General features: G+C 43.1%; 1 protein-coding gene across 1 annotated transcript in view; it reads left to right on the top strand.

The window, feature by feature from the left end:
• The window catches only part of NALF1 (NALCN channel auxiliary factor 1), a 480,732-nt gene that overhangs the window by 448,828 nt on the left and 4,663 nt on the right, over positions 1 to 27,241 (top strand). The window contains exon 2 of the mRNA XM_044428552.1: positions 19,220 to 19,391. Within this exon, the coding sequence (XP_044284487.1) occupies positions 19,220 to 19,391 (172 nt within the window). The remainder of the gene's footprint in view (positions 1 to 19,219; positions 19,392 to 27,241) is intronic.

Below are 27,241 nucleotides of genomic sequence, written 5' to 3' on the forward strand. Positions count from 1 at the left end.
TTTTTGAGACAGTGCCATGACTCTGAAGGTTCTCCTTACCGAATATCTGGCAGGCAACCTCTTTATATTTCTTTCACCAGAATTTGAACAGATGCTCATTCTGGTGGACTTTTTATGTCTACCTACAGCCACTTACCTGGGAGTTTGTCTCAATGGGAACAGACATGTGTAGGGTACACATGCATATGCTAATATCTGAGTAGACACATATACATAGTTCCAATAGCTCTACTGCCGCTAGTTTAATGTATAAAATATTATAGTTTTTCGGCTTTTCAGCTGTTGTTTTAGTGTTCATTATATGTTTGTTACTGCTTTTAAAAGTTTGCTAATTGTGCTTTTATTAGTGTTTTTCTTTCGTTTTACTGCATGCTGCTGTTGGATCCCTTATACCACATTGAAAAAATTGATTGACCAAGCAAGATCTTGAGATTACTTGAATGCAGGTGCTTTGCAAAAAGACTTCATCTTCTAGGGTAAGATCCCAGATTCAAGGAATCTCAAGATCTCTTATTATAATTTGATCACTGATTATTCTGTATGTAATATTGTAAACCATTCCTGTAAATAATCTGACAATAGTTACCTGAGGGAGAGGGAGAGAACGTATCTCCCATCTTCTAACAACTTGGGTTCTACTGTAGGATGAGAGCATTCTGCCCCTTATTTACCAGCTCACCCACCCGCACAGCCTGCAGTTCCAGGTGCTAACCTGCATACTGTTCCTTGTCACCTAAAGCTGCCAGGCAATTTCTTAAAGATAAGGCTGAAAGAAAACAAATGCATGACACTTTATCAAATGATGAAATTAAAAAGATAGCTACCCTACTCCAAGATGAGTACAAACATTTCAGTACTGGAATAAGAGAAGAAATAGAGGAAGCAAAGAGATTGGAGAAGAAGGCATTTAAAAAATGATGAAGGTTAGTGGAGCACTAAAGGAGGACAGGGCAAAAGCACAAAAGGATAGCACAAAAGCTAAATGAATTTATTTCATCTGTCTTCACATCAGAGGAGACAGGACTGACATCTTTCCCTGTATTCTGGAAGGGAGCTTGAGGAACTAAGACAGATAGTGGTTATAAAAGATGAAATTCTCAGCCTTATGGACAAACTGAAAGTTAATGAATCACTGGGCCTAGATAGTATCCATCCCAAAGTTCTTTAAGAACTTAAAAATATTCTTATAAAGTATGTAATGTATACCTAAGAACAGCCTTTGTAAGAAAAGTCTGGAGAATGGCCACTGTAACAAAATTTTTAATTAGGAAATTACACGCTGTTCTGGGTAAATTGGTTGAAAGTCTTATTAAATGTAAAAGTACAAGCATATAGAAGGACAAGCCCTGGTGAAAAAGAATCAACAAGGCTTCTGCAAAAGTAAATCCAGTTCCACTAAGCTTTGAGAGTTCTTCAAGAAGTCATTGAACATGTGGACAGGCTGATCTAATAGACATTGTTTACTTGGCTCCCCCAAAGGGCTTTTGACAGAGTCCCTCACCAAAGACTTCTGAGCAAACTTAGCAACCATGAGATAAGAGGGGAGGTCCTTTTATGGATCAGTAACTGCTTAAAGAACAGAAAGCAGAAAGTAGGAATAAATGTCAATTTCTCTCTATGGAAGGATCTCACGGGGGTATGTGCTGGGGATCTGCTCCCATGGGGATCTGTACTGGCACCAATACTTCTCAACTTACTCATAAATGATCTGGAATCAGGAGTGAGCTATGAAGTGGCCAGGTTTGCTGGTAAGATCAACCTGTTTATGGTGGTTAAAATCAAAAGGGATTGTGGGTAGTTTCAAAGGGATCTTTGGAAAGTGGGAGACTGGACATCAAAAGGGCAAATGTTCAGTTGAAGTAAGTGTACAGTAATGCACACTGGAACAAAAATCCCAACATCAAGTATAAGCTGATGGGATCTGAGCTAGCAGTGACCAATCAAGCAAGTGATTTGGGAGCTGTGGTGAATAGCTTGATGAAAATGTTGATCCAGTATGTGGCTGCTGTGAAAAAAAGACAAGCTCTGTGTTAAGCATAATTAGGAAATGCCAATATCATACTAATACAAATCTATGGTGTGACTGCACTTAGAGTGTTATGTTCTGGTGACTGCACCAAAATAAGACATTGTACAATTGGAAAAAAGTTCAGAAAAGAGAAACTAAAACAATCAAAGGTTTGGATTAATTCCCCTAAAAGGTTTACTCTACAAATGTTGATTAAGGGGAGGCATGACAGATGTGTACAGAATTAGGCATGGTGTGGAGAACGTGGAGAGGCAGACATTGCTTTCTGTCCCCCATAGTACTAGAACCCTAGATGGGGTCCTCCCAGGAAGCTGATTGGTGAAAAGTTCAGGACAGATAGAAGGAAATTCTTCCCCAGTCCGTGCATGGGTAAGCTAAGGAAATCACTTTGATGAGATGCAGTGATAGCCACCACTTTGGAGGGCCTTGAAAGGGATTTGGACAAATCCCTACAGGAGAAGGCAATCTGAGACTACTAGATCTGATGATTTCTCCAGTCTCAGAGGCAGTATGGCTATGGGTACCAGTTGCTGGAAGGAAGGTGCTGTTGCACTTATGTCCTGCTTGTGGGATCCTGTGGGCAGCTAGTTTGCTACTGTGTGAATATAATGCTGGACTAGATTGGTGCTGCCATGCAGAGTCCAGCTTTCTTGCACTCCCTGGACTTCCTTCCCATGCTCAGCCTCGGTGTAGGCAGTGAGCTGATCTGACATCAAGTCCAGAATGCTCATGAATGCTAGCCCTGAACCATTCCCCCTTTAAGTACATGATCCCCATTTGCCAAGCAAGACATGCACAACCCATGGCTAGTGCTAGGCACACATGTGCAATTCCCACTGCTGCCTGCAACAGGTACACCATGCGCTGCCAACACAGTGCATATGCATCCTGCCCCCCTCCCAAAACCTAACATTTGTTCAAAGGCATTATGGTACCCAAATGGATTTGTGCATCTGTCATGATAATGTATGCAGTGCGGGTGCTTTCTTTTCAATTACTAGGCAGTTGCCCAGACATCAAGGCATCCTGGAGTTGTGGGGTGGGCTCAGGATAAGCACACAATTAAATCAGCAGCGTTTACAGCAGATATGCAAAGCCCAAAAGTCGCATGTGTGAAACAGAAGTCCACTTGCCCTGCAGGCAGATTGGTGTGTGCAAATTGGCCTCAGTATTTATGCGTGCACATCTGTAATGTAATAGCAACAGCTGGACTTGCTTTCTGCCAGATGATACTACAAATGCTCATCATGAATCAGACTTAGGGCAGAGGGAAAGTGGGTTGAAGTCTAGCGAGACAAGCCATTTGGATTCCTACTGCCAAGCCAGATTGTTCACACATCCCTAGACTAGATAGACCATTAGTCTGATCCAACATGACTCCTGTAATGTTCGTATATAAGGTTGCAATTATGGCATCTTACTTAGATCAGTTGCTTGCTTGCTTGCTTGCTTGCTTGCTTGCTTGCTTGCTTGCTTGCTTGCCAGGAAGATACACGTCAGTTTTGCATAGTGCTCCAAAGGTTGTGAGTGCATGGTTATATTTGTAATATACAAGTGCTAACAGAGTTCTTTTAACCACAAACAGTTCATCTGCCACCTATGCATGTCTGGTAACTACTCACAACACACAACTGGTCTCCATGATAAATCAACTGGGGTTTCCATTTCACTGGTACTATGAAAAAAAGCTGGTATTTATTGCTCAATTGAAAACCTTCTTCCACGAAAGTTTAGCAAATGCCAAACACTGATGAGATACTGCTAAGTTAAGGTAGTTGTGATTCTACCTTTTCTATCCTCCTTTTAACAGTTCAAACAATTTGTTGATTTGTTTCATTATTACACTTCATAAATCAACTGGTAAATATTTCTGATCTACGATAATTATCAACTGGTAAATATTTCTGATCTACAGGATGTCAATAATCCCAAACATTATTGTACCTAACAAATAATTGGCTATCATAAAAGATAGGAAACCCTTGCAGACATAACAGATTATTCATAATAGCTTAATTTAATTTGGCAGGTACAATTAAATGCAATCAGTTCTTCAGATTTTATCAGAACTGGGTTTAATCTTACTTGGATACTGAAAAAATGACAGTGGTGAAATACAGATGCAGACTCTTTGCTGTCCTCTTTTTCTTCTTCCAAAATGCAAGCTACTACATTTGTATTCCGAAAGATGACTTTTCAGTATGTTTTTCCTAGATGCCTTTGTAAATACCTACCATAAAGAGAAGGGTATAGAAGATCACAGAAGAAGAGCTTTAAGCTTTACATTCTTAATACCAGTTCCTGATCCAAAACAAACAAACTAACTAACAAACAAATCTTAACCAAGGTTACAGGTATAGCTCATGTTTTAAATGCACAAACATTGCTGACTGCGCTGGGCTTCAAATACTGTAGTGAGAAATTTATCTAGGCATTCTGCCTTAGAAAGGACATTCTGTACAGGGAAGGAGGCACACTCACCTGCACTGCCTGCATTCCCAGCGCCTATGAAACAGAATATGAAGCACCATTAGCAGCTTCATGGTCACATATACTATAGGTATACCTGGTCAGATGTATTTGCAGTACAGGAGAACTCTAGGTAGCTGTGTTCATGTTATTAGTTTTAGATGCTGTCAAGTTGTCTCCATTGGCCCTGTAAATGAATGCCCTCCAAAATGTCCCATCCTTGACAGCTCTGCTCAGATGTGGTAAACTCAGGGCTGCAGCTTCCTTTATGGAATCAATCCATTTTATATTTGGTTTTCCTCTTAAATTCCATATCTGAAAGTGCATGGCCATTGCTGCCTGTATTAGCATTGGACTCACATAGCAAATCCTGTGCATTAGTCATTGGATTTGTGATGTAGGTTGCTTACCTATTGGATAACCCACACCTACCGGATAAAGTCCAGTGCATGAGCTTTCTACTTTTTTTTAATATATCCTTTATGGTCCTTTATGTATGTTTAGGCAGGCAAGGCCCTACAACATCCAGCATTCAAGAGCCAGCCAGCTCTCCAGAGTATAAAAGGCCTCTTGTTATGCAGCACCAGAGGCAAGTAGTGCCCATTCAAATAGTACTTATCTGAAGAACTGGTGGGCATCTACCATTATTTATTGATCCCTTCAATTTGTGTTTCTCCTAACATAATGCACTCAAATCAGGCTAGAAATACAGAGAAAACAATATCACAGTTTATTTAAAAAAGCAAGTCAACCACATAAAATGATCACATTAAAATTACATTTCATTCTGTTCCACATTGTTTCCGGAGCAACTGAATTCAGTGATGTTTGGGAAGAGGTCCACAAAGTGGCTCTCTGACAGTCCTTAGGATTGCGGCTACAATCCAAGAGTACACATAAGTCCCACTAACATGGCAATCCTGAATTCTGTACCCCTCCCCCCCCCGGAATTAACATCTGAGTAGACATGCAAAGGACTGCACTCTGTGTTTATTATTTATTTATTTTTCAATTCATGTCCTGCCTTTTTCCTACAAAGGGCTCAAGGCAGCTTACATCATTATCCTCCTCCATCTTATCCCCACAACAGCAACCCTGTTGGGCTGAGAGTCTGTGACTGACCCAGACTCACCCAGTTGGCTCCATGGCCAAGTGGGAACTCGAACCCAGATCTCCTGAGTCCCAGTCCCATGCTCTTAACCACTATACCACACTGGCTCTCCAGTGGTGATTACTGATATTTGTTTCTAGATTGTACATGTAAAATTACTCATCATTGCAGTAAATGTAATTTTCAATAGCAATGTGAAGCTATTTATTCCAATACACTGGCTTTGATTATGTACCTGGAATCCTATGTGCACTGGGACTTCCCACTCTCTGGTATGAGGATAGAAGTATTTGGCACATAGCTTGGAAAATGGTCACAGACAGACATGAAGCAAAGAGGATGAGAAGACCATTCAGCTCTGGAACATTGTGATAGGGCTTATCTAATGTGCATTTCTTTCTACTTCCTTAAGTCTAAACTTCTGGACAAACAACACCAACCCCTGCACCTCTTGCCTCAAAGAAAGAAAAGACAAAGCTCAGGTGTAAAATTGGGATGATGGCGATATTTCTATACTGCCCAATAGCCAAAACACTCTGGGTGATTTTACCCAGATACCTTTAAAATACAAATAATCATAAAGCACAAAATAGTGCTGCAAAAGTGTTAAAACTGAATTAAACAACTTAACTAGCTAAAACATGTTAAGACAATTGGAATAGCTAAATAGCTGACATAACCTTTTCCCCATGAACTATTAAATGGCTTGGCATAGAGGGAGATCTTTTATCTGACACTGAAAGGCTAACAGAGTTGGTGCCAGGTGAGACTCAGTGGGGAGTTTGTTCTGTAATGGCAGTGCTTTTTTTGTCATAGAACGCACCCGAACGGAGTTCCAGCACTTTTTTGACAGATTTTCCACGTTTTAAAAGTAACTTTTGAAAATTTGATGTTTGGTCCATGTGGATTTGAATCGCCAGCCAAATCATTAAAACGGTGCATGCGGGATGCTTGTGTGTCGAGTCCGATGCATGCGTACTTCGTCCACACTGGTTGTGATGGCGCTGTTCGGCTTGTGATTGGTCGTGTGGTCACACGCCGAGTGCTTACTGCGGGCGGTGACCTTTATGTTTTGTTACGCAACTGATGTGTGTGGGTGTGTGTACAGTGATTGACTACGTTCGAAAGGTGAATAATGTCATGAGTTCCGGCACCTTTTTTCTTACAAAAAAAGCACTGTGCAATGGGGAGGCTGCCATAGAAAAGGCCTGCTCCTTGTTGCCCCAAACAAAGTCCCCTGCAGAAGTGGCAGTTGGAGGAAGGCCAACTGCTGGACATCATGCGTGCTTAGTTCAAGCTGCAGCATCAGGCAGCATGGAAGCCGCACACCTGCACGGGCCCCAAAAGTTACACGATCCAGTTCCGTGATTTCAAGATGAGCACCATCAGGACATGCGTCCAGTCATTGAGTCTATGCATGGAGCCTGCCACATGCACATCTCACTTGCTGGTGGTTTACTGTGATTAGTAACATTATGCAGAATACCACAACTTTTACTATATGTCCATGGTTTTCCCCCTGCTATAGAAACATGTGTCTACACCTTCTATATCTTGCTCCTTCTTAAAGAAACCAATTTATTTTTGCTAAAAATCTGTCAAGTTCGTCTGCCCTGGAATCCATAAAAAATTGATTTTCTACCATTTCCACAGCCTTCTTTGGTTTTCCTGGAACATGAGACGAGACATATGCTTGATTGAATTGAACCTTTAGACAGTACATCATATTTTGGTTAGGCAACAATTCTGCACTTGAGACCTATATTTAATGTGAATTCTCCAGTGGTTTCTCTCTGCCCCAGCAATTTGACATGCAGTCCATTTTACTGCTTTGCCTTGCTGTGTTTAACAGCTAGAAAGAAAGAAGAGGGCATGTAAAAGCAGAAGGGATATGAAAAAGAGACATAAGAGGAAAACCGAGTCTGAATCTTTGTATTTGGAATGTGGATGAATTACCCTTGTACACTCAGTCAGTCTGACATGCAGCCAACATACGACTTGGTTCTGTTTGCATTTCTTGAAGGGCCAAAAAAGATGGTGATGACGATGATGATGACGATGACGATGATGAGTAATAGAAACAAGGCAGGAAAACTGTAAACACAACATATTAATCAAATAGCTTGTCTTAATAGAAACTTAAGAGCATTTTTCTCACTCTCTGGAATGGCCACAATACTTCATATGCATTCTAAGGACATCTATGTAATTTCTACTTCTGGCTATATTACTTCATGAGAGTTGATATTATTGCAGTTTAGATCTGTAGCTGAACAAGATAAATGAAGAATGTCAGAATAAGGTCCACTTTCTTAGTTTCTCATAAAGAGGTTTTCAGTAGGAGTTTAGGAATAACACAAGAATTACTTTCTGTGTTGCTACTGGCACTTCCAGAAAGCAGATGGATCTGTTCCTGGCATGATGTAACCAGAAAGCAGTACTTTGTATTAACGTGTAATATGCTATTTATGTACCAGATGATGGTTCAACCTCTTATAAAAATAAAATGTATAAACTTTTCATCCTGCCACCACCACTGAAATGTACTAGCTATACCTGTAATTAAGTGGTTTTCTTATTTTCCCTCCTTTCCAATTCTTACTAATAATTTTCAAATCTGCACAGTGACTCACAGTTTCTATCCTGTCCGCCAACAATTCTGTAAAATGATCTAGTTTTGGTGCTAATGAAACATGTATTTCTTGCATTCTTACCTAACCCATCCCAGGGCACTCGCCCTGCTTCAATAGATTCCGCTCCCCTGGCATTCTCCTTTTCTATTTCTGCTCTTCCATTCCCAGAGTTGCAGAACTACTTTCCAGGCTCCTTACCCTCCTTTACTGCAACTTCAAAACCTTTTCGATCAAGGGCCACCCTTTTCTGCTCTTTCCTCTTCCACCAAAAAGCATTTGCCAACACCTACCTCCAAATCAACAGGAAAGTCAGTGCCCCAGTCTGCTGTGAGGACCCAATAGCATGACTTCAGCACAGCTTCATTTCCACGTAGTTGGGCATAAACACCATTGAAATGAATAGAACTTAGAACAGAGTAGTTGTGAAGGCCTGAGCAAACAGTCCTTTGTTCACTGAATTGCTGTAAACCACCCAGGGAGCTTCAGCTGTGGGGCAGTATAGACATTATTATTATATATTTCTATATTTTTATTATATGATGATGATGATGATGATGATGATGATAGAATTCTTTGGGAGGATGAATGAAGAATAGTAAGGAAGAAAGGTTGATTTAACACTTTCATTGATTTGCCACACTAAATCATAATCACAGGCGTTACTGCAATTTTGTACAGCTGGGCAACTATGCAGGTGCTGTTTTTTGCTAAAAATGAAAGAAACATGCCATCCTTATTCACAGCTGTGTTCTTCGTATATGCATATTTTAAAATAGAGTCCAAAAAAGAAAAAAGAACATGGAGTGCTACTTGTCCTGGCAAAATGGAGGACAGATCCTATTTCTTGCCCATAGATTCATTCCCCTAACACCCAAGATGAAGAAATGTTGCCGTACTGATTGGACAAGCTGAAGCCATTCCCACTGATACGGGTTGAAACAGCTTGCTACCAGTGCACACAGAAATTGTTTAGTGCAGGAACACTTAAACAAATCTACCATCATCAAATGGAACTATGAAATGCCAAGACCCAGAGATAGAAATCTAGAAGGATTACAGGTTGGTGAGTGTGCCATGCAATGTCTCAACGATGTTACAGGAACCCTTGTATATGTTGGCCACAAGAAAGGTTCTTTAATATCAGCATCTGAGAAATTAAAAGTTTCTTATTTTGAATGGAGTTTGGAAGAAAAAAAGTTTCAGCAATTCATATTTCAATTATTTTTATGTGCTTGTCCGTTGTTTTTTTTTTTTAAATATAATTTGCTTTATTCAAAAGTTGGAGGATTCTGAAGCAAAAGGAGCTGGAGCTGAGCCAGTGACCCGATTTGCATGACATGACAACCTACCATGTCCAATCAGCTATGATGGCTTGTTGGGTTGTACCCACCTGATGTGCTTTCTGCAGGGTGGCTTATTTTTCTTCAGCTGCTCTAAGAATGGAAAACTTACTATTGGGCTGCTGGCTCTTGTGGTGGTTTCTGTGACACCCAAAGCCAGCAGGGTTACTTTATCCTGAGTTCTTCGGAATCGCTGGGGAGCTTCCCTGCCACTCCTTGGACCCTCACTCGTGCTACCGCCATCCATCCTCATCCTTTCTCAGTCACTTCCACCCTATGCTACTAAAAGACAAGATGAAAATCCACTGAAGAATGTGCTGAAGCTTAGTCCCTATATCTATAACTTCAGTTCTGTCCAAGTAGGGATGTGTGAAGAATCTGTTTTAGAGGTGGGAACCTATTGCATTCCCTGGAATCAACTCCCTGAGCTCTGGTCCATGTCCCAGCCCTGAGCCAGAATTCCTGGTGAGCAGGCCCTGCATTCCCATGATTCTCACCCGGAATCAAGTTCCATGCCTTTGTGGCTGCATGTGACATGGAAGAAGGTTGCTGGATGCACAGCCTTCATTCCACGAGCATTCGTGGACTTTGTCTGAGCTCAGCTCACTTTCTATGACCGGGCTGAACATGAAAGGAAATGCACAGATTCTAGAGGGGTGGATTCCACTGAAATTCATCCCCACCTCTATGTACAGGTGTATGGGAGTGAATGTCTGTTGCTAAGAAATATGTAGGATCCTCCTCTCCATTTTACTGCTTTGCCATGACATTTGCATATGTTTAACTATCCCTCTCACGGCTCTGTAAGTGGCCTCATAACAGAGACCAGTGGGGGCAAACAACAAGAATGGGGATAGGGGAGCTGAAGGTGGCTGGCGGCTGTGGGAGAGCAGGTTTGGGGGTGAGTGTTCTTACTTTAGTAGAACATGGTGCCTGGCAAAGGTGTTCACTAGCAAAGGATGCACTGAGTGAAGAATGAAATTGCCAAGGGCATTGACAAAAGGGGAATATTGGCATGTTTGCCCAAACAGCAGACAGGTAGACGTGTGGTCTTGCACAGGAGCACAAGGACACGTTATCATATTCAAACGGGCTCAGAATATTGTTTTCATTTGGCATCTGATGCAGGGACGGAGCTTCCCTTACTGCACGCTTACTGAACCCTAGCAGACCGATTGCAGAAGGGGTGGTGTTGGGACAAGTGATTTTGCCCCAGAGTTGCCTGCCATTCATCCCAGTAGCTGTTAGGAGAATGGAGGGAAACAGGCCCAGCCAAGCCAAAGAGCACTTGACCGTCTTGGTGAGTGCTGTGAGCGAACAACTAATCCAGGGTGGCTTAACATGATGTGCATTTTAAAGAGTTGTATAAACATTCTTGCAGTGTAGCATGTTTGGCTACACTGGAATGCAAATGACACTCCTGTTCCAAATACCTAAAAACCTTCTATATGCTGTAATATTCTAAATTACTATTTCAACATCAAGCCCTAAGAGGTTTCATAGTTTTGCATGGAATTGTGGCTTGAGCTATTCAGAGTTGCAGTGTTATCAGCTGTCATCGTTATTACTGCATTTAGGAGATGTGCAGCCATGTGAATTTTGCAAAAAACATACTAAAGGAATTGTAAAAAGTACTTACTTGTTCTAATACAAAATGTCTTTTTAAAGTTGGGTGTTTCTTGGTTAGAGAGCTCTAGGATTGAGCCTCATATTCCCACTCTGTCATGAAACTCACAAGATAAACTTAGGCTAGGTTGCTCTCAACATAACATTCTCCATAGGACTGTCATGAGGATGTGAAGAGGTGTGAGGACCTTGAGCCCCCTTGGAAGAAATGTAATAACTATAGTAAATAAAATGAATAATGATATCTTTGTTCATTTGTGAATCAAAAAGAGGATGGCAAGAAGTGCAGAAATAGTTCCACATGTCTAGTTGACAAGAACCTGTTAGGCGGTGGCAGTGGGAACAGGTATCCTATCACAGATTTCCAGTGACTGGAATGTACATGGAAGGTAATGGAGCAACACCAGGAGAAAGAGCATTTTGGAAACGAATGCGGCAACTCAGATTCAGTACCAGCTTGCAGGAAGTAAAAGGGACAAGAGAATAAACAGGGAGAGACTCTTCTCCCCCACACCCGAGCACTTGTGGCCATAGTTTGCTTTTGCTACATTAGTACAGGAAATGGTTTTTGAGCAGTTTATGAGCCAGGTGCCTCTGCTGCGGCAATGAAAATACTTATGTAACACATTTACACCCCCACACATACAGAATTCATCCCATAATTTGCATTCCAGCTGACACACTCAATATAGCAATAAAATGTAACTAATTCATACCAAAAAATACATTTTTTGAATTGCAAACAGTAACACTGGAAAAGAGAAGCTACTTGGGAGAGTGGAGATCGCTTGCCCACTCCGCTCTCCAAAGAGTAAAGAGCTGACTGGCCGGGCCTGGGTGCATCCATGCGGGAGATGCGTCCTCAGTATGCCCTGTTTCCTGGGCTGAATCAGATAGACCTACAGTGTCTTGGTGCAGGCTTTATTGCATGCCAGGGAGTCATAGGAGGACTCAAAACCTTCCCCTTTTATTATTACAGTGACTGGGTTCACACAACACACACAACTTCCTGTGGACAGCTAGCCATGAGGGGTCTTTATGTCATGTGAATCTGTCCTGCTTCCTGCAGGGCGGCTTGTTTGTAGACAACAAGCCACCCCAACAACCCAATACCTGTTCTTACGATTGCTGTACTCATGGTGGGGCATCATGTTACCCCTACCTGGGCAACTGGCCCCATCATGGCTTCAGAGAAGCAGCAAATGAGTCACTTTGGGTAGAACAGCAAAACCCCCTTGCTGTCCTTGGCACACTCATTCAGCCACCACTGGTGAGAGCTGCCCCACCAATGGCCAAGTGGCATGGGGGGCATCAGTGGTGCAGTGCTCCCCATTGCAATAGGAAGCCTTTTTTTTTTGCTAACTTCAGCCCCACTGCCCCTTGCACCCCACCCCCATTTTACAATGGCCTGCCTTTCTTTTTTTAATATTCAGGGTAGACAGTAATTATTTTTCTTTTCCATTCATTTATGATGAGATAATGATGTGTGCATATTAGATATTTTAATTCATTGTATAATATAGGGGTCCTCAAACTTTTTAAACAAGGAGCCAGTTCACTGTCCCTCAGACTGTTGTGGGGGGAGGACTGTAGTTTGAAAAAAATATGAACGAAGTTCCTATGCCCATTGCACATTAACAATTAATTAAAATAAAAAAATTAAAAAATGTTTGCTCCGCTCCCTTGGGCTGCAGCAGAAGCCCAAGATGCAGTGGGGAAGAGCATGTCCGTATTCAAGGGACAGAGCTGCAACACAACCAAGGCACTAAATACAGTATTTTGCATGATGCACTGGCATTTACAAAGAAAAAATGCTAAGGATAAATCCAATGCGGGGGGGCAAAGGACGGGGCCGCGGCTTGCTGAGCGAGGTGCCTCCCACCTCCCCCCATCGTGGGGGGAGGGGGGAAGCATGGCAGCCTCTCAACAGCCGCGACTTGCCCAGCGAAGGCCATGGTGGAGGTGCGGGAGCCACAGCCCCATTCCACCTCAGCCTGTCCGCCCCTGGGCTCGGAGAAGCAGCCGTGGCTTGGCCTGCAGCCCGGGGATGTGGCTCACATACTTAAAAAGGGATTTAAAAGTTATATTTTTCTTAACTTCAATCCTTTTTTAGTGCTTCTCTCATTTCCGCCCTTCTCTCTTCTGTTTCCCACTCTGTATTCCCGCTCTGTATATGTGTGCAACGGGGGCAGAGGGGATGGGGAGAGACAACGCATGCGCAGTTGAGCTGTTGCAATTTGGCACATGTGCTGGCTCTCTGCTCAGTTTCAGAGAATGCCTTGGCCAGCTCAGAGCTATTGGTCTTGCTCGGAGATCATTTTCTCCGAGTCCAAAATCTCTGAAGCGGGCCAGATAAATGAGCATGGCGGGCTGTATCTGGCCCATGGGCCGTAGTTTGAGGATCCATTGTATAATAATAATAAAACAAGAAATTAAATGGGGACAAGATTCTCTCTAGGAAAATGGTGTTATGTCCCATTACATATGGTAAAATGCAAGACAGTGTGCATTATTTTTCCCTGCTCTTCACTTTGTGTGCACGGATAGCACCAGTCAGGTGATAACAATCTTTACAGCAAACTTGTTAGCAGAGCAAATATGTGAAAGACTGGATGAGTGAGTAAATGGAAAGGTTGGAAGTGTGTAATTCAGTCTTTCCCAACCTGGTGCCCCAGAGATGTTTGGGTCTTTAGTTCCTGTCAGCACTCACTAACACGTCAAGTAGTCCAAAGTATCAGGAGGTATGTTCCATATCATCTGCATGGTATCAAGTTGAGAGAGGATGTTCTAACTTGAGGAAGAAATCACAGATTTTTAATGAAGGGCACACCCTTGAAGTATTTGCAAATTATGCCCTTCACTGGGTCATTCTCCTTTCCAAATATAGTACTGATAGGAGAAAAAGTTGACTTACTCCTAACCCTACCTGCAAGCTTTAGTTCTTTTCAGGTGCTCAGTATGAATTCATGAAGGGGTTCTTAAGCATCAGCAGCAGTTGACCTAGCAATCCAGTTGACATGCAGCTGGTTTCAGTCTGAAGGTGTCCCTGCACTCACATGGGTGTAGAACTCCCTCCATGAGATGCAGTGGGGGTCCCTCTTTGTGGCTGTTGCCGCACGTGGGACCTCTCTTAGATTGATCCCAATCACATGTCAATACCTAAGGATCCTTTGGGTCTTCATGCTGAAACCCTAAGGAACTATTTTATAATAGTAGAATGCTGAGAAGGCTAAATTGCTCTCAAGTACACCATGCTGGGCTATGCTGATCATTCAGGGCTTGTCATTATCTGCTCCATTGACCTTTATAGCAAATAATTTAATCCTGGTTATATACTGGCCCTTCGCAAGGATCAAGTTGAATGCATCCAATGAACTGCGTTAGTTGCCAGGAGCTTTTCAGCACTGTAAACCTTACGAGCTTCCCACTGTGGCTGGCTGGGCAAGAATACACTGGAGCCTTGTACAAAGGAAAGGATGGCATTCTGTGGTTGGGACCCTCACTTCAATTTGGCAAGACTTTCTGTGCTTCTCTGTACACTGACTTATCCACATCTTCATACCACTCTTACTTAGATCTCTTTTGTCTCCACTTTCACCTTCTTCTGTCTCTCGCTCTCACTTTCCATTCCCCTTTTTCCTTTTTTTAAAGGAAGACCTCTAGGACCAGTTGCATTTCATTACTCACAGAAGGTTGAATATTCAGCTGCTGTCTGCCATGACAGCTGAGCAAACCTCCAGGTACGGACACAGTGTTCCTTTAGACACCGAATCCTGGCTTGGTTCAAAGTTCCTGGCTTGTCCTCCTGGGCTGCTTTTTCTTGTCCCAGAGACTTCTGGGTGGTCACTGCTGGGAACAAAATGTTAGTCGGGATAGTTTAACCTAGCAAGGCAATTCTTTTATTCTCACACTGGTGCCAGTTTAAGGAAATCCAGTTTATCCTTAATACGTAAAAATCTACTCAGCACTTATTACTCCTCATTTTGAATAAGGAACAGCAAAACAGCAAAGCAATTCAGCAAAACAGACTTTTCCTTTGAGTTGGTAGGTATCAGTCCATGTCTATGGTTGGGAAAATCATCAGCTCTCCAATTAACAGTTAAGTCCTTGGGAGCCAGGAGCTCCTTTCTTTGCTTCTGTGAAGTCATATTTAACAGGACTAATATATTCAATATTTATATTTTACCAACAAGGGAAGCATTAGAGATGAGATTAACCAAAGCATTGAAAGCACAAAAGACTACAGAGTTAACAGTTTTGGAGGCCTGCACCATTTTTAAAAGGTTTTTTTTTCAAAACCAAACCAAAACAAAACAGAAGTTTCACATGGACGTCTAGCTTGTAAATAATTAAACACAACAACAAGAAAGCTCTCTAAAGCAATTAATACTGCATCTGTAATGAGAATATTTTTCCCTTCAAAGTACAATGACTGAAATCCAACGGAAAGTGGTAATCATAAACCACAGATTAGCAATAATGGGCTTTTTTTAAATAAGCTGGTCACCTAGCAACTTTGCCACTACCTGCTGCCACTGCAAATACACTGAAGATAACAGCTTTGTGGATAATTATAGAAATTAAACTTTTACTGATACAACTTAAAACTAGAACAGATAAAATGAAATAGGTTTAAATTGAACCAAGTTCTCTAGGAAATTACCCCCTTTCAAGCTTCCAGCTGTTGAATTTGCAGTTTTTATTCTTTTTCCTCCTCCTTTAAATTCTCATTGTGCTTTTGATGAAAGCCAGGTATAGAGGGGAAAAAGGGAAAATAATTATTCTATATTGCTTTTTACAATTGTTGGTGGAAGAAATGTACTTACTAATCCTCTCAGAAATACTTAAATGACCATTATCCAGCAACCTGGATAAGAATAATATTATTAAGAAATTGTAGCAGGTAATTATTTTTCCTTAGATTCTTTATTTAAATGTGCTTCCTGCCCATTTCCTGTCCATTCCTGCAGGTGATGTGTTTTGAAATAGCTAGAAAAATCTTGAAAAAAATGAAATAGCTACATTTTATGTTCACAAAAAAGGATGCCGTCTTCTGAACTTAGGCACAGCTAGAAAATTCATTCATTGTATTCATTTTAAACCTTATATCCTACTTTTAAAAAATAAAGATGAATTCAGAGTAGCATATCACAAAAAGTATATACTGCACATCAGATAAAAGAAAGCTACAAATCAATGTTCCAGTTCTGATTAAGAGTAGTCTTAGAGTGCTTTGGAGCAGTGGTTTTCAACCGCTGGTCTGCGGATCGGTGTAGTCCGCCAGAGATTTCCTGCCAGCCTGTGGAGGGGCTTCATCCCCCTTGCCACAGACCAGTGTGGGGGCTGGCTGTGCTCCGCCATCTCTTCTCCGGTTGGCGTCGCATTCATGGGTGCGGGGCTGGGGGGGGGGGACTTTTTTTTGTATCTGCTTCAGTGGTCCCTGAGATGGTTTTCCAGTTTTTGCTGGCCCCCAGCTGTGGAAAGGTTGCAAACCACTCCTCTGGAGGATATTCTGGCTGACATTTACTAAACTGCCAAGAAGGGAATGTTTCATGTTGATTTCCCAAGAAGGATGCTGGGATGTAACCTTGTGTTTGGCAGATTATGGTGTGTAACAGATAGCTCCAGCAGTGGAATATTCTGCATAAAGTGCAGGGCTATGTCATAAACCAGAAGGTCAAAGAGAAACCTAGGACAGAACATGTGGCAAAAGAAATCTGTCTGGCCATATATAGATGTATTCATGGTTGTGAGAAGTAACTGAGACCACGCTCTACCTCCCTTTGCTGGTAAGACACAGTGGGATGCAGATGATGTTATCTGGTCCATCAGAAATGTGACCGTCTCAAGGATGTATGGAAGCCAAACTATTTATGAATACAAGTCCGAATATTGACTCATACATTGGGCAAATCATTGCAGTCAAGCTTGTTGTGAAAAAGAACAGAACCCTATACAACTGAACTACATTGCCAGAAATATTGTGTTGATGGGTTCTATATGAAATGCTAAACTCTTTATAGACAGCTGTTTCTGGACAGGTCCGTCTTGAGAGCTGAATGTCCAAATAACAACAATAATTCATTCATATGTCATGTTTCCCAAGTGATCAAAGCATTTATTTTAGCTGCTGTAGCATCAATTTGATCTTTAGTTGCAGGGAACCAGCACCACCTTCTGTGACTATTTGTGATTTACTTTGCATAGTAAAACTGGAACAGGCAATCACCTCTAGAAGCTCTTTCTTGTATTTTTTTCTCCCTCTGTTGAAGCATATGTATAATTTCCAGGCTCACTGCTGGATTTGTCATTTTGGATACATTTTGCAACGGACAAACATACACAGCACCGTAAAATTGTAGTCAGACAGAAACCAAAGTTGCCTAAACAGCAGGGCCTGATGCCTGGTTCAAGGACTGCAGGAAAGGGCAGGAAGAGGCTTCCTCTGCCTGCGTGTGCTGCTACCGATAGGACACGACTGCAGCATCTTCTTCTCACGCCATTCATTTTCCAGTGACAGGTCGCAACACTCTTCCATTTAAGCTTGGCTTACAGCACTGCTAAGTGGGAGAAGTAGTGTCACTGAACTTTGTAAAAGAGGACATCACAATCTCTGGGTGGTGGGGAGAGTGTGAAAGAGAACGAGAGAGAGGAAACCAGTTGGCTAATGGAAGGGGGAAAAAACGAAAGAAAGAGGCGACACCACGGAACAGCCCACTTGTCTTAAGTTCGTTATAGAGGCCACTGTATGATGCCAGTTGCCTGTGAGTGCCATTTCTGCCCTATTGTGCATAGCCAAGCTGCAGGACTGAGAGCTGGGTAACCCCCAGATTCTTTTCAACAAACCATGGATTCTTGGAGGGTCATCTGACTGTCAAATAACCCTTGCTACCTAGCTGCACATAACAGAACAAGCTGGGCAAAGACAGTGTCTACAGGCAGCTGGCATAATAAGACAGCCCTTGTGGGTAAATTAAGCCACAGGGGGTTGTTGTGTTATGCAAATCAGGGCTTCGTCTCTTGTGAAATAGGTTTCTGTAGCCACTGAAAACTGGGTTCAAACAGTTGCCTTTTCTTGGGGAGATTGGCTGACTGCTCATTACAGCTGGCCTTCGGAATATATATGAAATATGCAAAAGGGGGGATACCTCCCCCTTCCACATCCATGGCTAGGAATGGTGTCATCTGGGTTTCTGCGGGAAAAAAACTCCAGAGACCAGATTGTGGTCTAAGTTAGAGACAGAGGTGGAAAGATTCGAGGAGCTGAGTTCCATAAGCATCTTAGGATGTTAGGGCTCATCTTGGACATCTGAAGGAGTATCAGTGACCTTTGGCTCTCTCTTGGAGTGTTTAAGCTGTGTATTGTGAACAAACACCAATACAGTAGCCACCTTCCAAGCCTGAGCAAGTGCTACATCGCTGGAACTTCTTCTCAGACGAGTGAGGTGCAGATAACACTAAGTGCTGGTTCACATGTTCTCCAAGCAGTGAACAGGTTGTGGTGATTTTTGGTCACATGCCAACCAAATGTGTTTAATTACCTTCGCCGCTGCAGCTTACTGTGTCCTCCAGACCCAGCAAGGGTGCGTTGCTGCTATGATTAACAGACCAGCAGGTTGTTGGCTAATCATGGCAGTGGCTAACCCTCACCAGGTTTAGACTTCATGGTAAGCCACAGTGACAAGGTAAACTGTGGGGCTGGCACATGCATCATAGTTATCGGACCACCGTGGCTTGCTCACCACGCAGGTGGCTATGCAAACTGGATCTGTATCTCTCCTGCCAAAGGAATGGAAATAGATGAAAAATGACTGATATTAGAAGGACTTTTGGAAGATATTTTTGGGGGGAACGGAAGAATGGCAATATGCTTTCTTTACTTCGGAGACGGTTTCTTAGAGTTTTATTCTATAAGTCGTAACATTGATAATCCTGACAGTGTTGCATTGGTTTGTCTATATGTCTGATTCTTTTCTCTTCTTTCCTCCCCTTCCCTACTTCTTCCTCTTAGACTGTCTACAAAGCCTGGCTCTGTTCCCAGTATTTTGAAGTCACACAGTCTCACTGCAACAACACAATTCCTTGCAAGCAATACTGTTTGGAGGTTCAGACAAGGTGTCCATTTATATTACCAGACAATGATGATGTCATCTATGGAGGATTATCCAGTTTCATCTGTACAGGTATGGCAGATTTCAGCAGCTGTTACTAACATGCCTTTGTGAACGCAATGCTCTATGGCGAGGTCTAACTCTACAGTTGAGCCGCATTCATTCCTATCAGCAGAGCTCAAGGTTTTCCAAAGATTCTAAAGCAGGTGTAGCTGAAATTTCAAGATGTGAGGGCAAAATATGGTTCAGCGCCACCTTATCTAGCCACCTTCACCACGGCCAATCTTCTGCTGCACCATCTCACAGCTTAGCTACTGCAGCAGAATCCAGAGAAACCCCTTCCTCAGTCTCCGCAAGCCCTTTCCATAATGATCTAATCCTGAGCTCTGTAGCCAAACACCCACCGCTTTCTTCCCTATCCCAGCATTATGAGTTTGCTCCATTTGTCCACTTCTTGGGTCTAATCCCTTTTTATGCCTTGTATGCACTTCCTGTTCATGTAGCCAGCTCAAAAATTGCAAGTAGGCCAATGTTATCTCTAGTCCCATCTACATACAGCTCCCCATCCCATTAGAACTCAGGGTTTTAAAACATCTCTGCAGAAGGTAAAGAGAGGAGATACTTTGTTCTCTACCGTCTGCCATTTGTTGCAGGGTGGCCCAGGCCCCTGCTGAGAAGCTGTTCCTGCTTCCTTTGGGAAGCAGTGGTGACTAATGAATGGGTGCGTGGCTGTCAGGATCGACAGGGTGCTACTGGACTACCAAGCTACCTGCTTGCTTTTTCTTTTTCTTTTGGCAGCATCACCTTTCTGTACATTCTGCACTGAACACACACACTGCTAAGAATTAAAAGGGAGATGGATGTTTCATGTGGTTGGGGACCTGTTCACTTAAGATAGGATGCCCATAAGTGTCAGTTCACACACGTGAGTCCAAACCACGCTGCAAACACTCCACGTGTCAAATGCATGCACTACCAACCTACATTTCTATGATGCAACCAAAGCAACTTGCTCAAAGAATAAAGAGCCCTGCTCATTTGTTCATCATAACATGATTAGGGAGGAGGAATTCTTAGTTTTGTAATACTGCAGGGAGACTAATTAATTATTGAATCAGAGCCATCCTTTATCATACCTGCTTTTGACACTGCTATTAACTCTAATGTGTGCATACCGTGCCATGGCTAATTAAATCTGTTGAATGTGCAGGGCAGATGAGCTTATTCCTCACTTTTAAAGATGCAAAGCGAAGATGTTTTAAAAAATGGTAGAAGTCTCATATGTTCATAGGGAACACCATAAGTCTGCAAGGTCTGTGACATAGTAACAAGTCCTGGAATTAACCCAAATCCCACCATCATGAAACCCACCTCTCCATAAGGGGTGCAAAGACTACTTCAAAAGAGCTGGCAGGAAGATCTGCCCCTCGAAGTTCCTTCCTCTTTCTCTGCTGCTCGTTTACTCTGCCTAAAAAGTATAGCCAAGTGCCAAGAATGGACTTGCCAAGTGAACAAGCAGAGTGGAGATTGTCACAGACCATCTTGGGTAAACAGCTTTGATGAGAAGTGAAAAATATGCCCACCCTGATAATACGATTAACAGAAATATGAGCACTTGCTAATACATGGGGCTAGCTTCAAGGACTGCTATGGATCTGCTAAGAAATCACACCTGTTCAGGTCAACTGATAAGAGCATTGCAACCTGCGTGGTTACCTGCCTCCCGCTCTGGCCCAGAGAGAGCAAGCAAGCAGGCAGCCATGGTGAATAGAAGTGGGACCGACTCTCTGCTTGGCAAGCAGGCAGAAAGGATGGAGAAGGGGGCTCCACCAGCTGGCATAAGGCCAGTGAGAGGAAACAGGCTGTCCAAGAGAGGGGAGCCTCTTGCAGGTGTCTTATCCTGTGAAACCTGGAGCTGACACGGTTGAGGCAGGTGCTAATTTATCTGTTTGTTTACTACATTTCTGTTCTGTGCTCCTACTACAAATGGTGCTCAGGGCAAGAATGAAATACAAATACAAACTTGTAATCAAAACACCATTAACATGTATTTCAATAAAATTGAAAACAATGAATTTGAAATATGTAGAGTCTGGAAGAATGCAAAGGGGGAAAGAAGGAAGGAAGAAAAGGACAAGAATCTTCAGGAATCTGCTTGCACTCTAGGGAAATTCTGAAATCGAAGAATACAATTTTTCAGTTTCTTTTGATCCTAAGTTCTTAAATGCAAAGCATAAGGCATGATCCAACAGAATCTGTGCCCCCATCCTTTTTTCCAGAGTGCATGTGGTTATATCTCAGGATGATCTATTCTCTGCAAGTTCGCCTCTTCAATATTAAAATGTGATCAACAGAACAATGAAAGAGGTTCAGCAGAATTCTGTACCTGTAAGTGTAATTCATGAGAATTTCCAGACTGCTGTTGGCCCCTATGAGAACATAAAAACATCCAAAAAGTCATGTTGGATCAGACCCAAGGGCCATTTGGTGCAGCTCTCTGTGCAGAGAGTGGCTAACCAGCTGTGCAGAGGATCCCTCAAGCACGATAGTTAGCAGACCTCCTCCTGCCCGAGCTCCTCAGCGACTGATGTACGCAGGCATGGTGCCTCTGCTGAAGGGGGCAGCACATGGCCAGCAGAAATCTCACAGGTAAATAATGCTTTACCGTTCTGATGTATGAAAGGACCTGCAGTGGCAGGCTGCAGACCGGTCAGCAGCTGCCTTCCCCTCTTCCTTTCTGTGGATCTTGAACGGCCAGATGTGGGGCTTCAGGTCACTCTGGTTCTGCTGCCCTGAGAAGAAAACTCTCCACAATGGTCATAATATTATTAATAGATTAGAGTTTTATCCTGCTTGTTTTCCCCTGGTGAGGAACCCAAGGTGGCTTGCCTCATTCCATTTTATCCTCACAACAATGGCAACCCTGTGAGGTAGGTTAGGCTAGGAGTGAGTGTCTGGCCCAAAGTCACCCAGTGAACTTCATCTCCCAGGTCCAGCACTCACACCAGTTCGCTGAACTGGATAACTACCTAAGGAAATGAAGAAGAGCCTTCCTTGGATTTGAACCCCTTTTCCTGATACGGGCACTCCATTTAAGTGCATAAAGTGCCTCTTATATAGCAGAGGAACACTTAATGCTGTGAATCCTAGTGTGGAGTTTGCACAAAAGCAGAACTCTTTTGGCTCACAAAGGATGGGAGGAAAGGAGGCTCACAAAGAAAGATTCTTAGAATCTTCTGGGTTTTACTTGTTTTTTTGCTGAGTAATCCTGGCCCCACTTAATAAAATCTAAAATGTTGTCCCTGTGTTCATTAACCCTAACCTTATAACATCTCTTCGTTTAAAAAAAATATCCCTTTTCCAATGGCTGTTGATTCCAGTGTGGAGTTAAAATAATCTTGAATCCAACACTGGTAAGTTATTGGACCACAAAAGTACTTCTTATCCCATGGACTGTGCCCCATACTGTTCAGCCCACTTTATTTAAACTTCCCAGGGAGATCCAATTCCTGCTTTGGGCCTTGTTCCTTTGCTCTTGCTTCAACAGTTCGCAGCCACCCCACCCTTCATCTCTTAGCCAGCTGGGCCGTCACCAGTTTGTGCCATGACCTCACAACACTACCATGCCCAGAACAAAGGAGATGTGAACCACTTGCTCAACCAGCTCTTCCACACCAGCTACAGAAACCAGTCCTTGGATTTCTATTCCACCCAGGGTGAGGTGGCTTTCCCCAAGTTCTTATCATTCTTCTGTTGCCTTTCTGAAGAGAAACATGAGCAAGCAAAGAAACTTTGCTTTCCAAAACCACCGTGGAGGCAGAGCTGTCCTGCAGGATATCAAAACACTTCTAACCTATAAGCAAAAGGGAGATCTTATGTAACATTCAGAGCTGCCCTTGTTTCCCTGTGATGCTGAAGGATTTAATGGCAGGAATATCACAGCCAGAGATACCAAGGGTGGTAACAATGCTGGCAGAGGCAAGGAAGAGAAAACTGTGAGGCAAAAAGCCTGCAAGCAACATATGAGGATGGCTCAGCTCAGGCTAGATAGTGATATATATCTTATATGTGTAACTATAATAGAAATACAGCATTGCTCACCACAGTGGAGAAGATGGTAACCGAGAACTCTGGGTGCCTGCCTAGTCAGTGACGGGTAATGGGCATTTTCAAGGCCCTTCTTGCTCTCTCTTCTTACTGTCCATTATCTTTATAGCTAACTTTGACTGGATGGCCCATCTTTCAAATAGAGGAGTGTCCTTCATGAAGTAGGACAGCAGGCCACCCTTCCCCAGATGGTACAAAACTGAAAAACAAAAAACTCTAATTCCACATAATCTGAGATATTTAAAGTCATTTGGGCTGCAAACTCACTCACCCAGGAAGTAAATCTCATTAATTTATTTCATAATTGAATAGTCCTAGATTACATCTGTGTTGAGGTCTAGGATGTGCTAGATATCTGTTGCCATGTGCTTGTGAGCATATTCAGACCCTTCACCTTCACTGACTAGGAGAACATTCTGGGAGCAAGTTCATTTCGTACTGAGCAACTGAGCAGAATTCTGTCTATATTTTCATTGCATTAATGTCACTCTTTGAGTCTTCCACACCCCTCTTAATTGGAATGATCTGCACCTGGGAGAGTTCCCCACTCCAGGCCTCTTCTGAGAAGAGCCTTCTGCTTGTTGACCATCCCTGTCTGAACCCACAAGTGTCCACACACATCGAGTCCATGACTCAGCTTTCTTCTTCATAATACGAGATACATTCTCTTAATTCAAATTCCTGGCAAATCAGAGAGGTTGTCTGGCATCGGATGGGGGCAGTCCTCTTGTTGCATCTTCTTCGTGAAGCCCAGGCAATGCAAAGAAAGAATGACTCCCAAGCCTCAAAGGGAAGTGCGGGGGATAACCCTTCCCTTCCTCAGTAATGGTATGGCTTCACCTTCAGCAAGACGTTCTGAGTTAGGTGCTGACAAAGGACTGTGAATGCCTTTCCTGGAACTGCAGCCAGAAGACTGCAGAGCAGTCTTCCCAGTGGGCAAGACGTGACACTTTTGATGTACGAGGGGCTACGGGGATGTTGTTGTGTTTTCAGTGCTGGGCACTGTGCATAGCTCACCAACAGTTCTTTGTGTAGCTTGGAATAGGTGACTGGGGACACCTAGTGGAGACCAATGAACACTTCAGACCTTATTCAATGAAACAGGCAGGCTAGAAGCAGAGCGCATCTCTACTACGCTAAAGCCTTACTCGGTGTAATACTCATTCCCTTTCTCCTGAAGACAGGCTGGTATAAAACAATACAAGCTCAGCAGGTTGTGCCATTTCAACTTGGCTAAGAGTAGGAAAACTAACTCTAGTTTAAACAGCCTAGTCAGTCACCCACTTGTTAAGGTGAGGCTGAGGAACGTCGGGCCAGTCCAGCTGGATTCACATCATGGCAAAGGCAAGTGGGGGAGGACTCTGTAAAATTGCTGGGGACAGTGGGGCACATGTCTTGAGGGATACACAGCAGCTACACATGAGCCAAGTATGTTCTGACAGCAATCCGTGCAGCTCATAGATGAGGCAGCCACGGGATGTTCCACTACGGCCGTTCCTTTAACGCCCCACATCCTGCCACATTACTGATGCGCCTATTTGCTTTAATAAAAAAGCACTGCACAAAACTTGTGCATGATTGAGTTTTGCTTGCTTCTGATGTCCCCTAACCCAGCCCGGATATGTGTGTATGCTTATTTTGAATATGGTTTTAATAGTTTTAACTGTATTCGCCTCTCAGTAGAGAAGCAGAAGCAGCATACGGGAAAGAATCTGGCTAGTTCACTGAAAGGTAGTTCTTTACACCCTTTGCTTGCACAAAACTGAAGTGGCAAGAGGGTTCCTTTTGTCCTAGCCTTTCGAGAGTGATTCATTTGAGTCAGGATGCAACAGCAATGTGATCAAGAGAGAGCAGTCCTAATGGTGGGCGTGGAGGCAAAGATGGCACATAGTTTATTTATTTTATTTATTTAGGAGGCTTCTATGCCGCCCCATTCGCCGAAGCCTCAGGGCGGCTCACAACAATAAATAAATAATAACAATATAAAGACAATATAAAACAATATAATTTGAGACGACCTAGCCAAAGATGTAAAATAAATAAATAATATTAGCAATTAAAATGACGTTTAAATAAAAAGGTCTTTGCCTGGCACTGAAAAACAAATAACGATGGCCAGTTAAGATGGAGCCGGAGAGGGGAGGGGAGGGGAGAGGCACCCATTTAAACTCTTTGGAGGACACTAGCTCCAACTGGGTGCCCTCAGGGGAACAGAAGGAATTTGGATCCAGTGGCTCCAATGTTGCCTCTGCCCTGTGCTCAGAATTTTGGGCCCAAAATTGGCAGTACAATTAGAAGCAGCTGTCCCCACCCTCTGCAGGCAAAGCTCCTTTCTGTCAGTGGATGGACACGAATGCTCTACTCCAGTGGTGATGAACCTATGGCACACGTGCCACGGCGGGCACGCAGAGCCCTCTCAGCATGTGAGCCAAGGCGCCCCAGCATCACCCCAGCAGCCGAGCATCGGGTAGCAGCGCACATAGGGGCCATGCGCCTGCTCGGAAAGGAGTAGTGGCGCCAGGCAATGACGTCACGAGCCGCAACTGATTGGCTGTGACTTGTCCAAGCGTTCGCACTTATAAATGCACTTCCAAGGAGATTGCTTGGACTGGCTGTGAGGAGCTTTTTATAAACTAAAACCTCACTTTTCAGGTTTTATTGTAGTGTTGGCACTTTGCAATAAATAAGTGGGTTTTGGGTTACAGTTTGGGCATTTGCTCTCTAAAAGGTTCACCATCACTAGGGTTATAAAAATGAGGTGTGCTAGTATACTTTTGATACTTGGAATGTGTATAGAATGGGCAGAAATGATGAACTGTGCAGAAAAAACTCAAGGAAGGCTTTTTCAAAATCACCCTCTTTTCTTTAGAATATTAGCCCTATATTAGTGTTAGGGGTGCGCACCAGGGTAGGGTTAGGGTTAGAAAAACAAGGTGTCCTGGCATGATTTTGATGGTTGGAATGTCTATAGAATGGACAGAAATGAAGATGTGTGCAGAAACAGCTCCTCAAGGAAGGCTTTTTCAGAATCGCTCTCCCTTAAATGGAACTTTAGCCCTGTGTTAGGGTTCGGGGTGTGCACCAGGGTAGCGTTAGGGTTACAATAACGAGGTGTCCTGGCATGATTTTGACGGATGGAGTATGTTTAGAATGGGCAGAAATCATGAGCCGTGCAAAAACAGATGCTCAAGCAGGGATTTTCAAAATTGCATTGTTTTCAATAGAACTTTACCCTATATTAGGGTTAGGGGTGTGCACGAGGGTAGGGTTCGGTTACAACAACGAGGTGTCCTGGCATGATTTTGATGCTAGGAGTGTGCATGGACTGGGTAGAAAAGGCTTTTTCAGAATTGCCCCCTTTTCAATGGAATTTTAGCCCTATATTAGAGTTAGGTGTGTGCACCAGGGTAGTGTTTGGGTTACAGTAAGGAGGTGTCCTGGCATGATTTTGATGCTTGGAATGTGTTTAGAATGGACAGAAATGATTAGCTGTGTTGAAATAGCTACTCAAGGAAGTGTCTTTCAGAATTGCCCTCTTTACAATGGAGCTTTAGCCATATATTAGAGTTAGGGGTGTGCACCAGGGTAGGGTTTGGGTTACAATAAGGAGATGTTCTGGCACAATTTTGATGCTGGGAATGTGTTTCGAATGGGCAGAAATGATGAGCCGTGCAGAAACAGATACTCAAGCATGGATTTTCAAAATTGCCATATATTCAATGGAACTATACCCCTATAGCGAGGTGTCCCAGCATGATTTTCACAGTTGGAATGTGTTTAGAATGGGCAGAAATGATGAGCTGTGACGAAATAGC

The sequence above is a fragment of the Varanus komodoensis genome, unplaced genomic scaffold (assembly GCF_004798865.1).
Source record: "Varanus komodoensis strain SLA01 unplaced genomic scaffold, ASM479886v1 scaffold2, whole genome shotgun sequence".
Classification (NCBI taxonomy): Eukaryota; Metazoa; Chordata; class Lepidosauria; order Squamata; family Varanidae; genus Varanus; species Varanus komodoensis.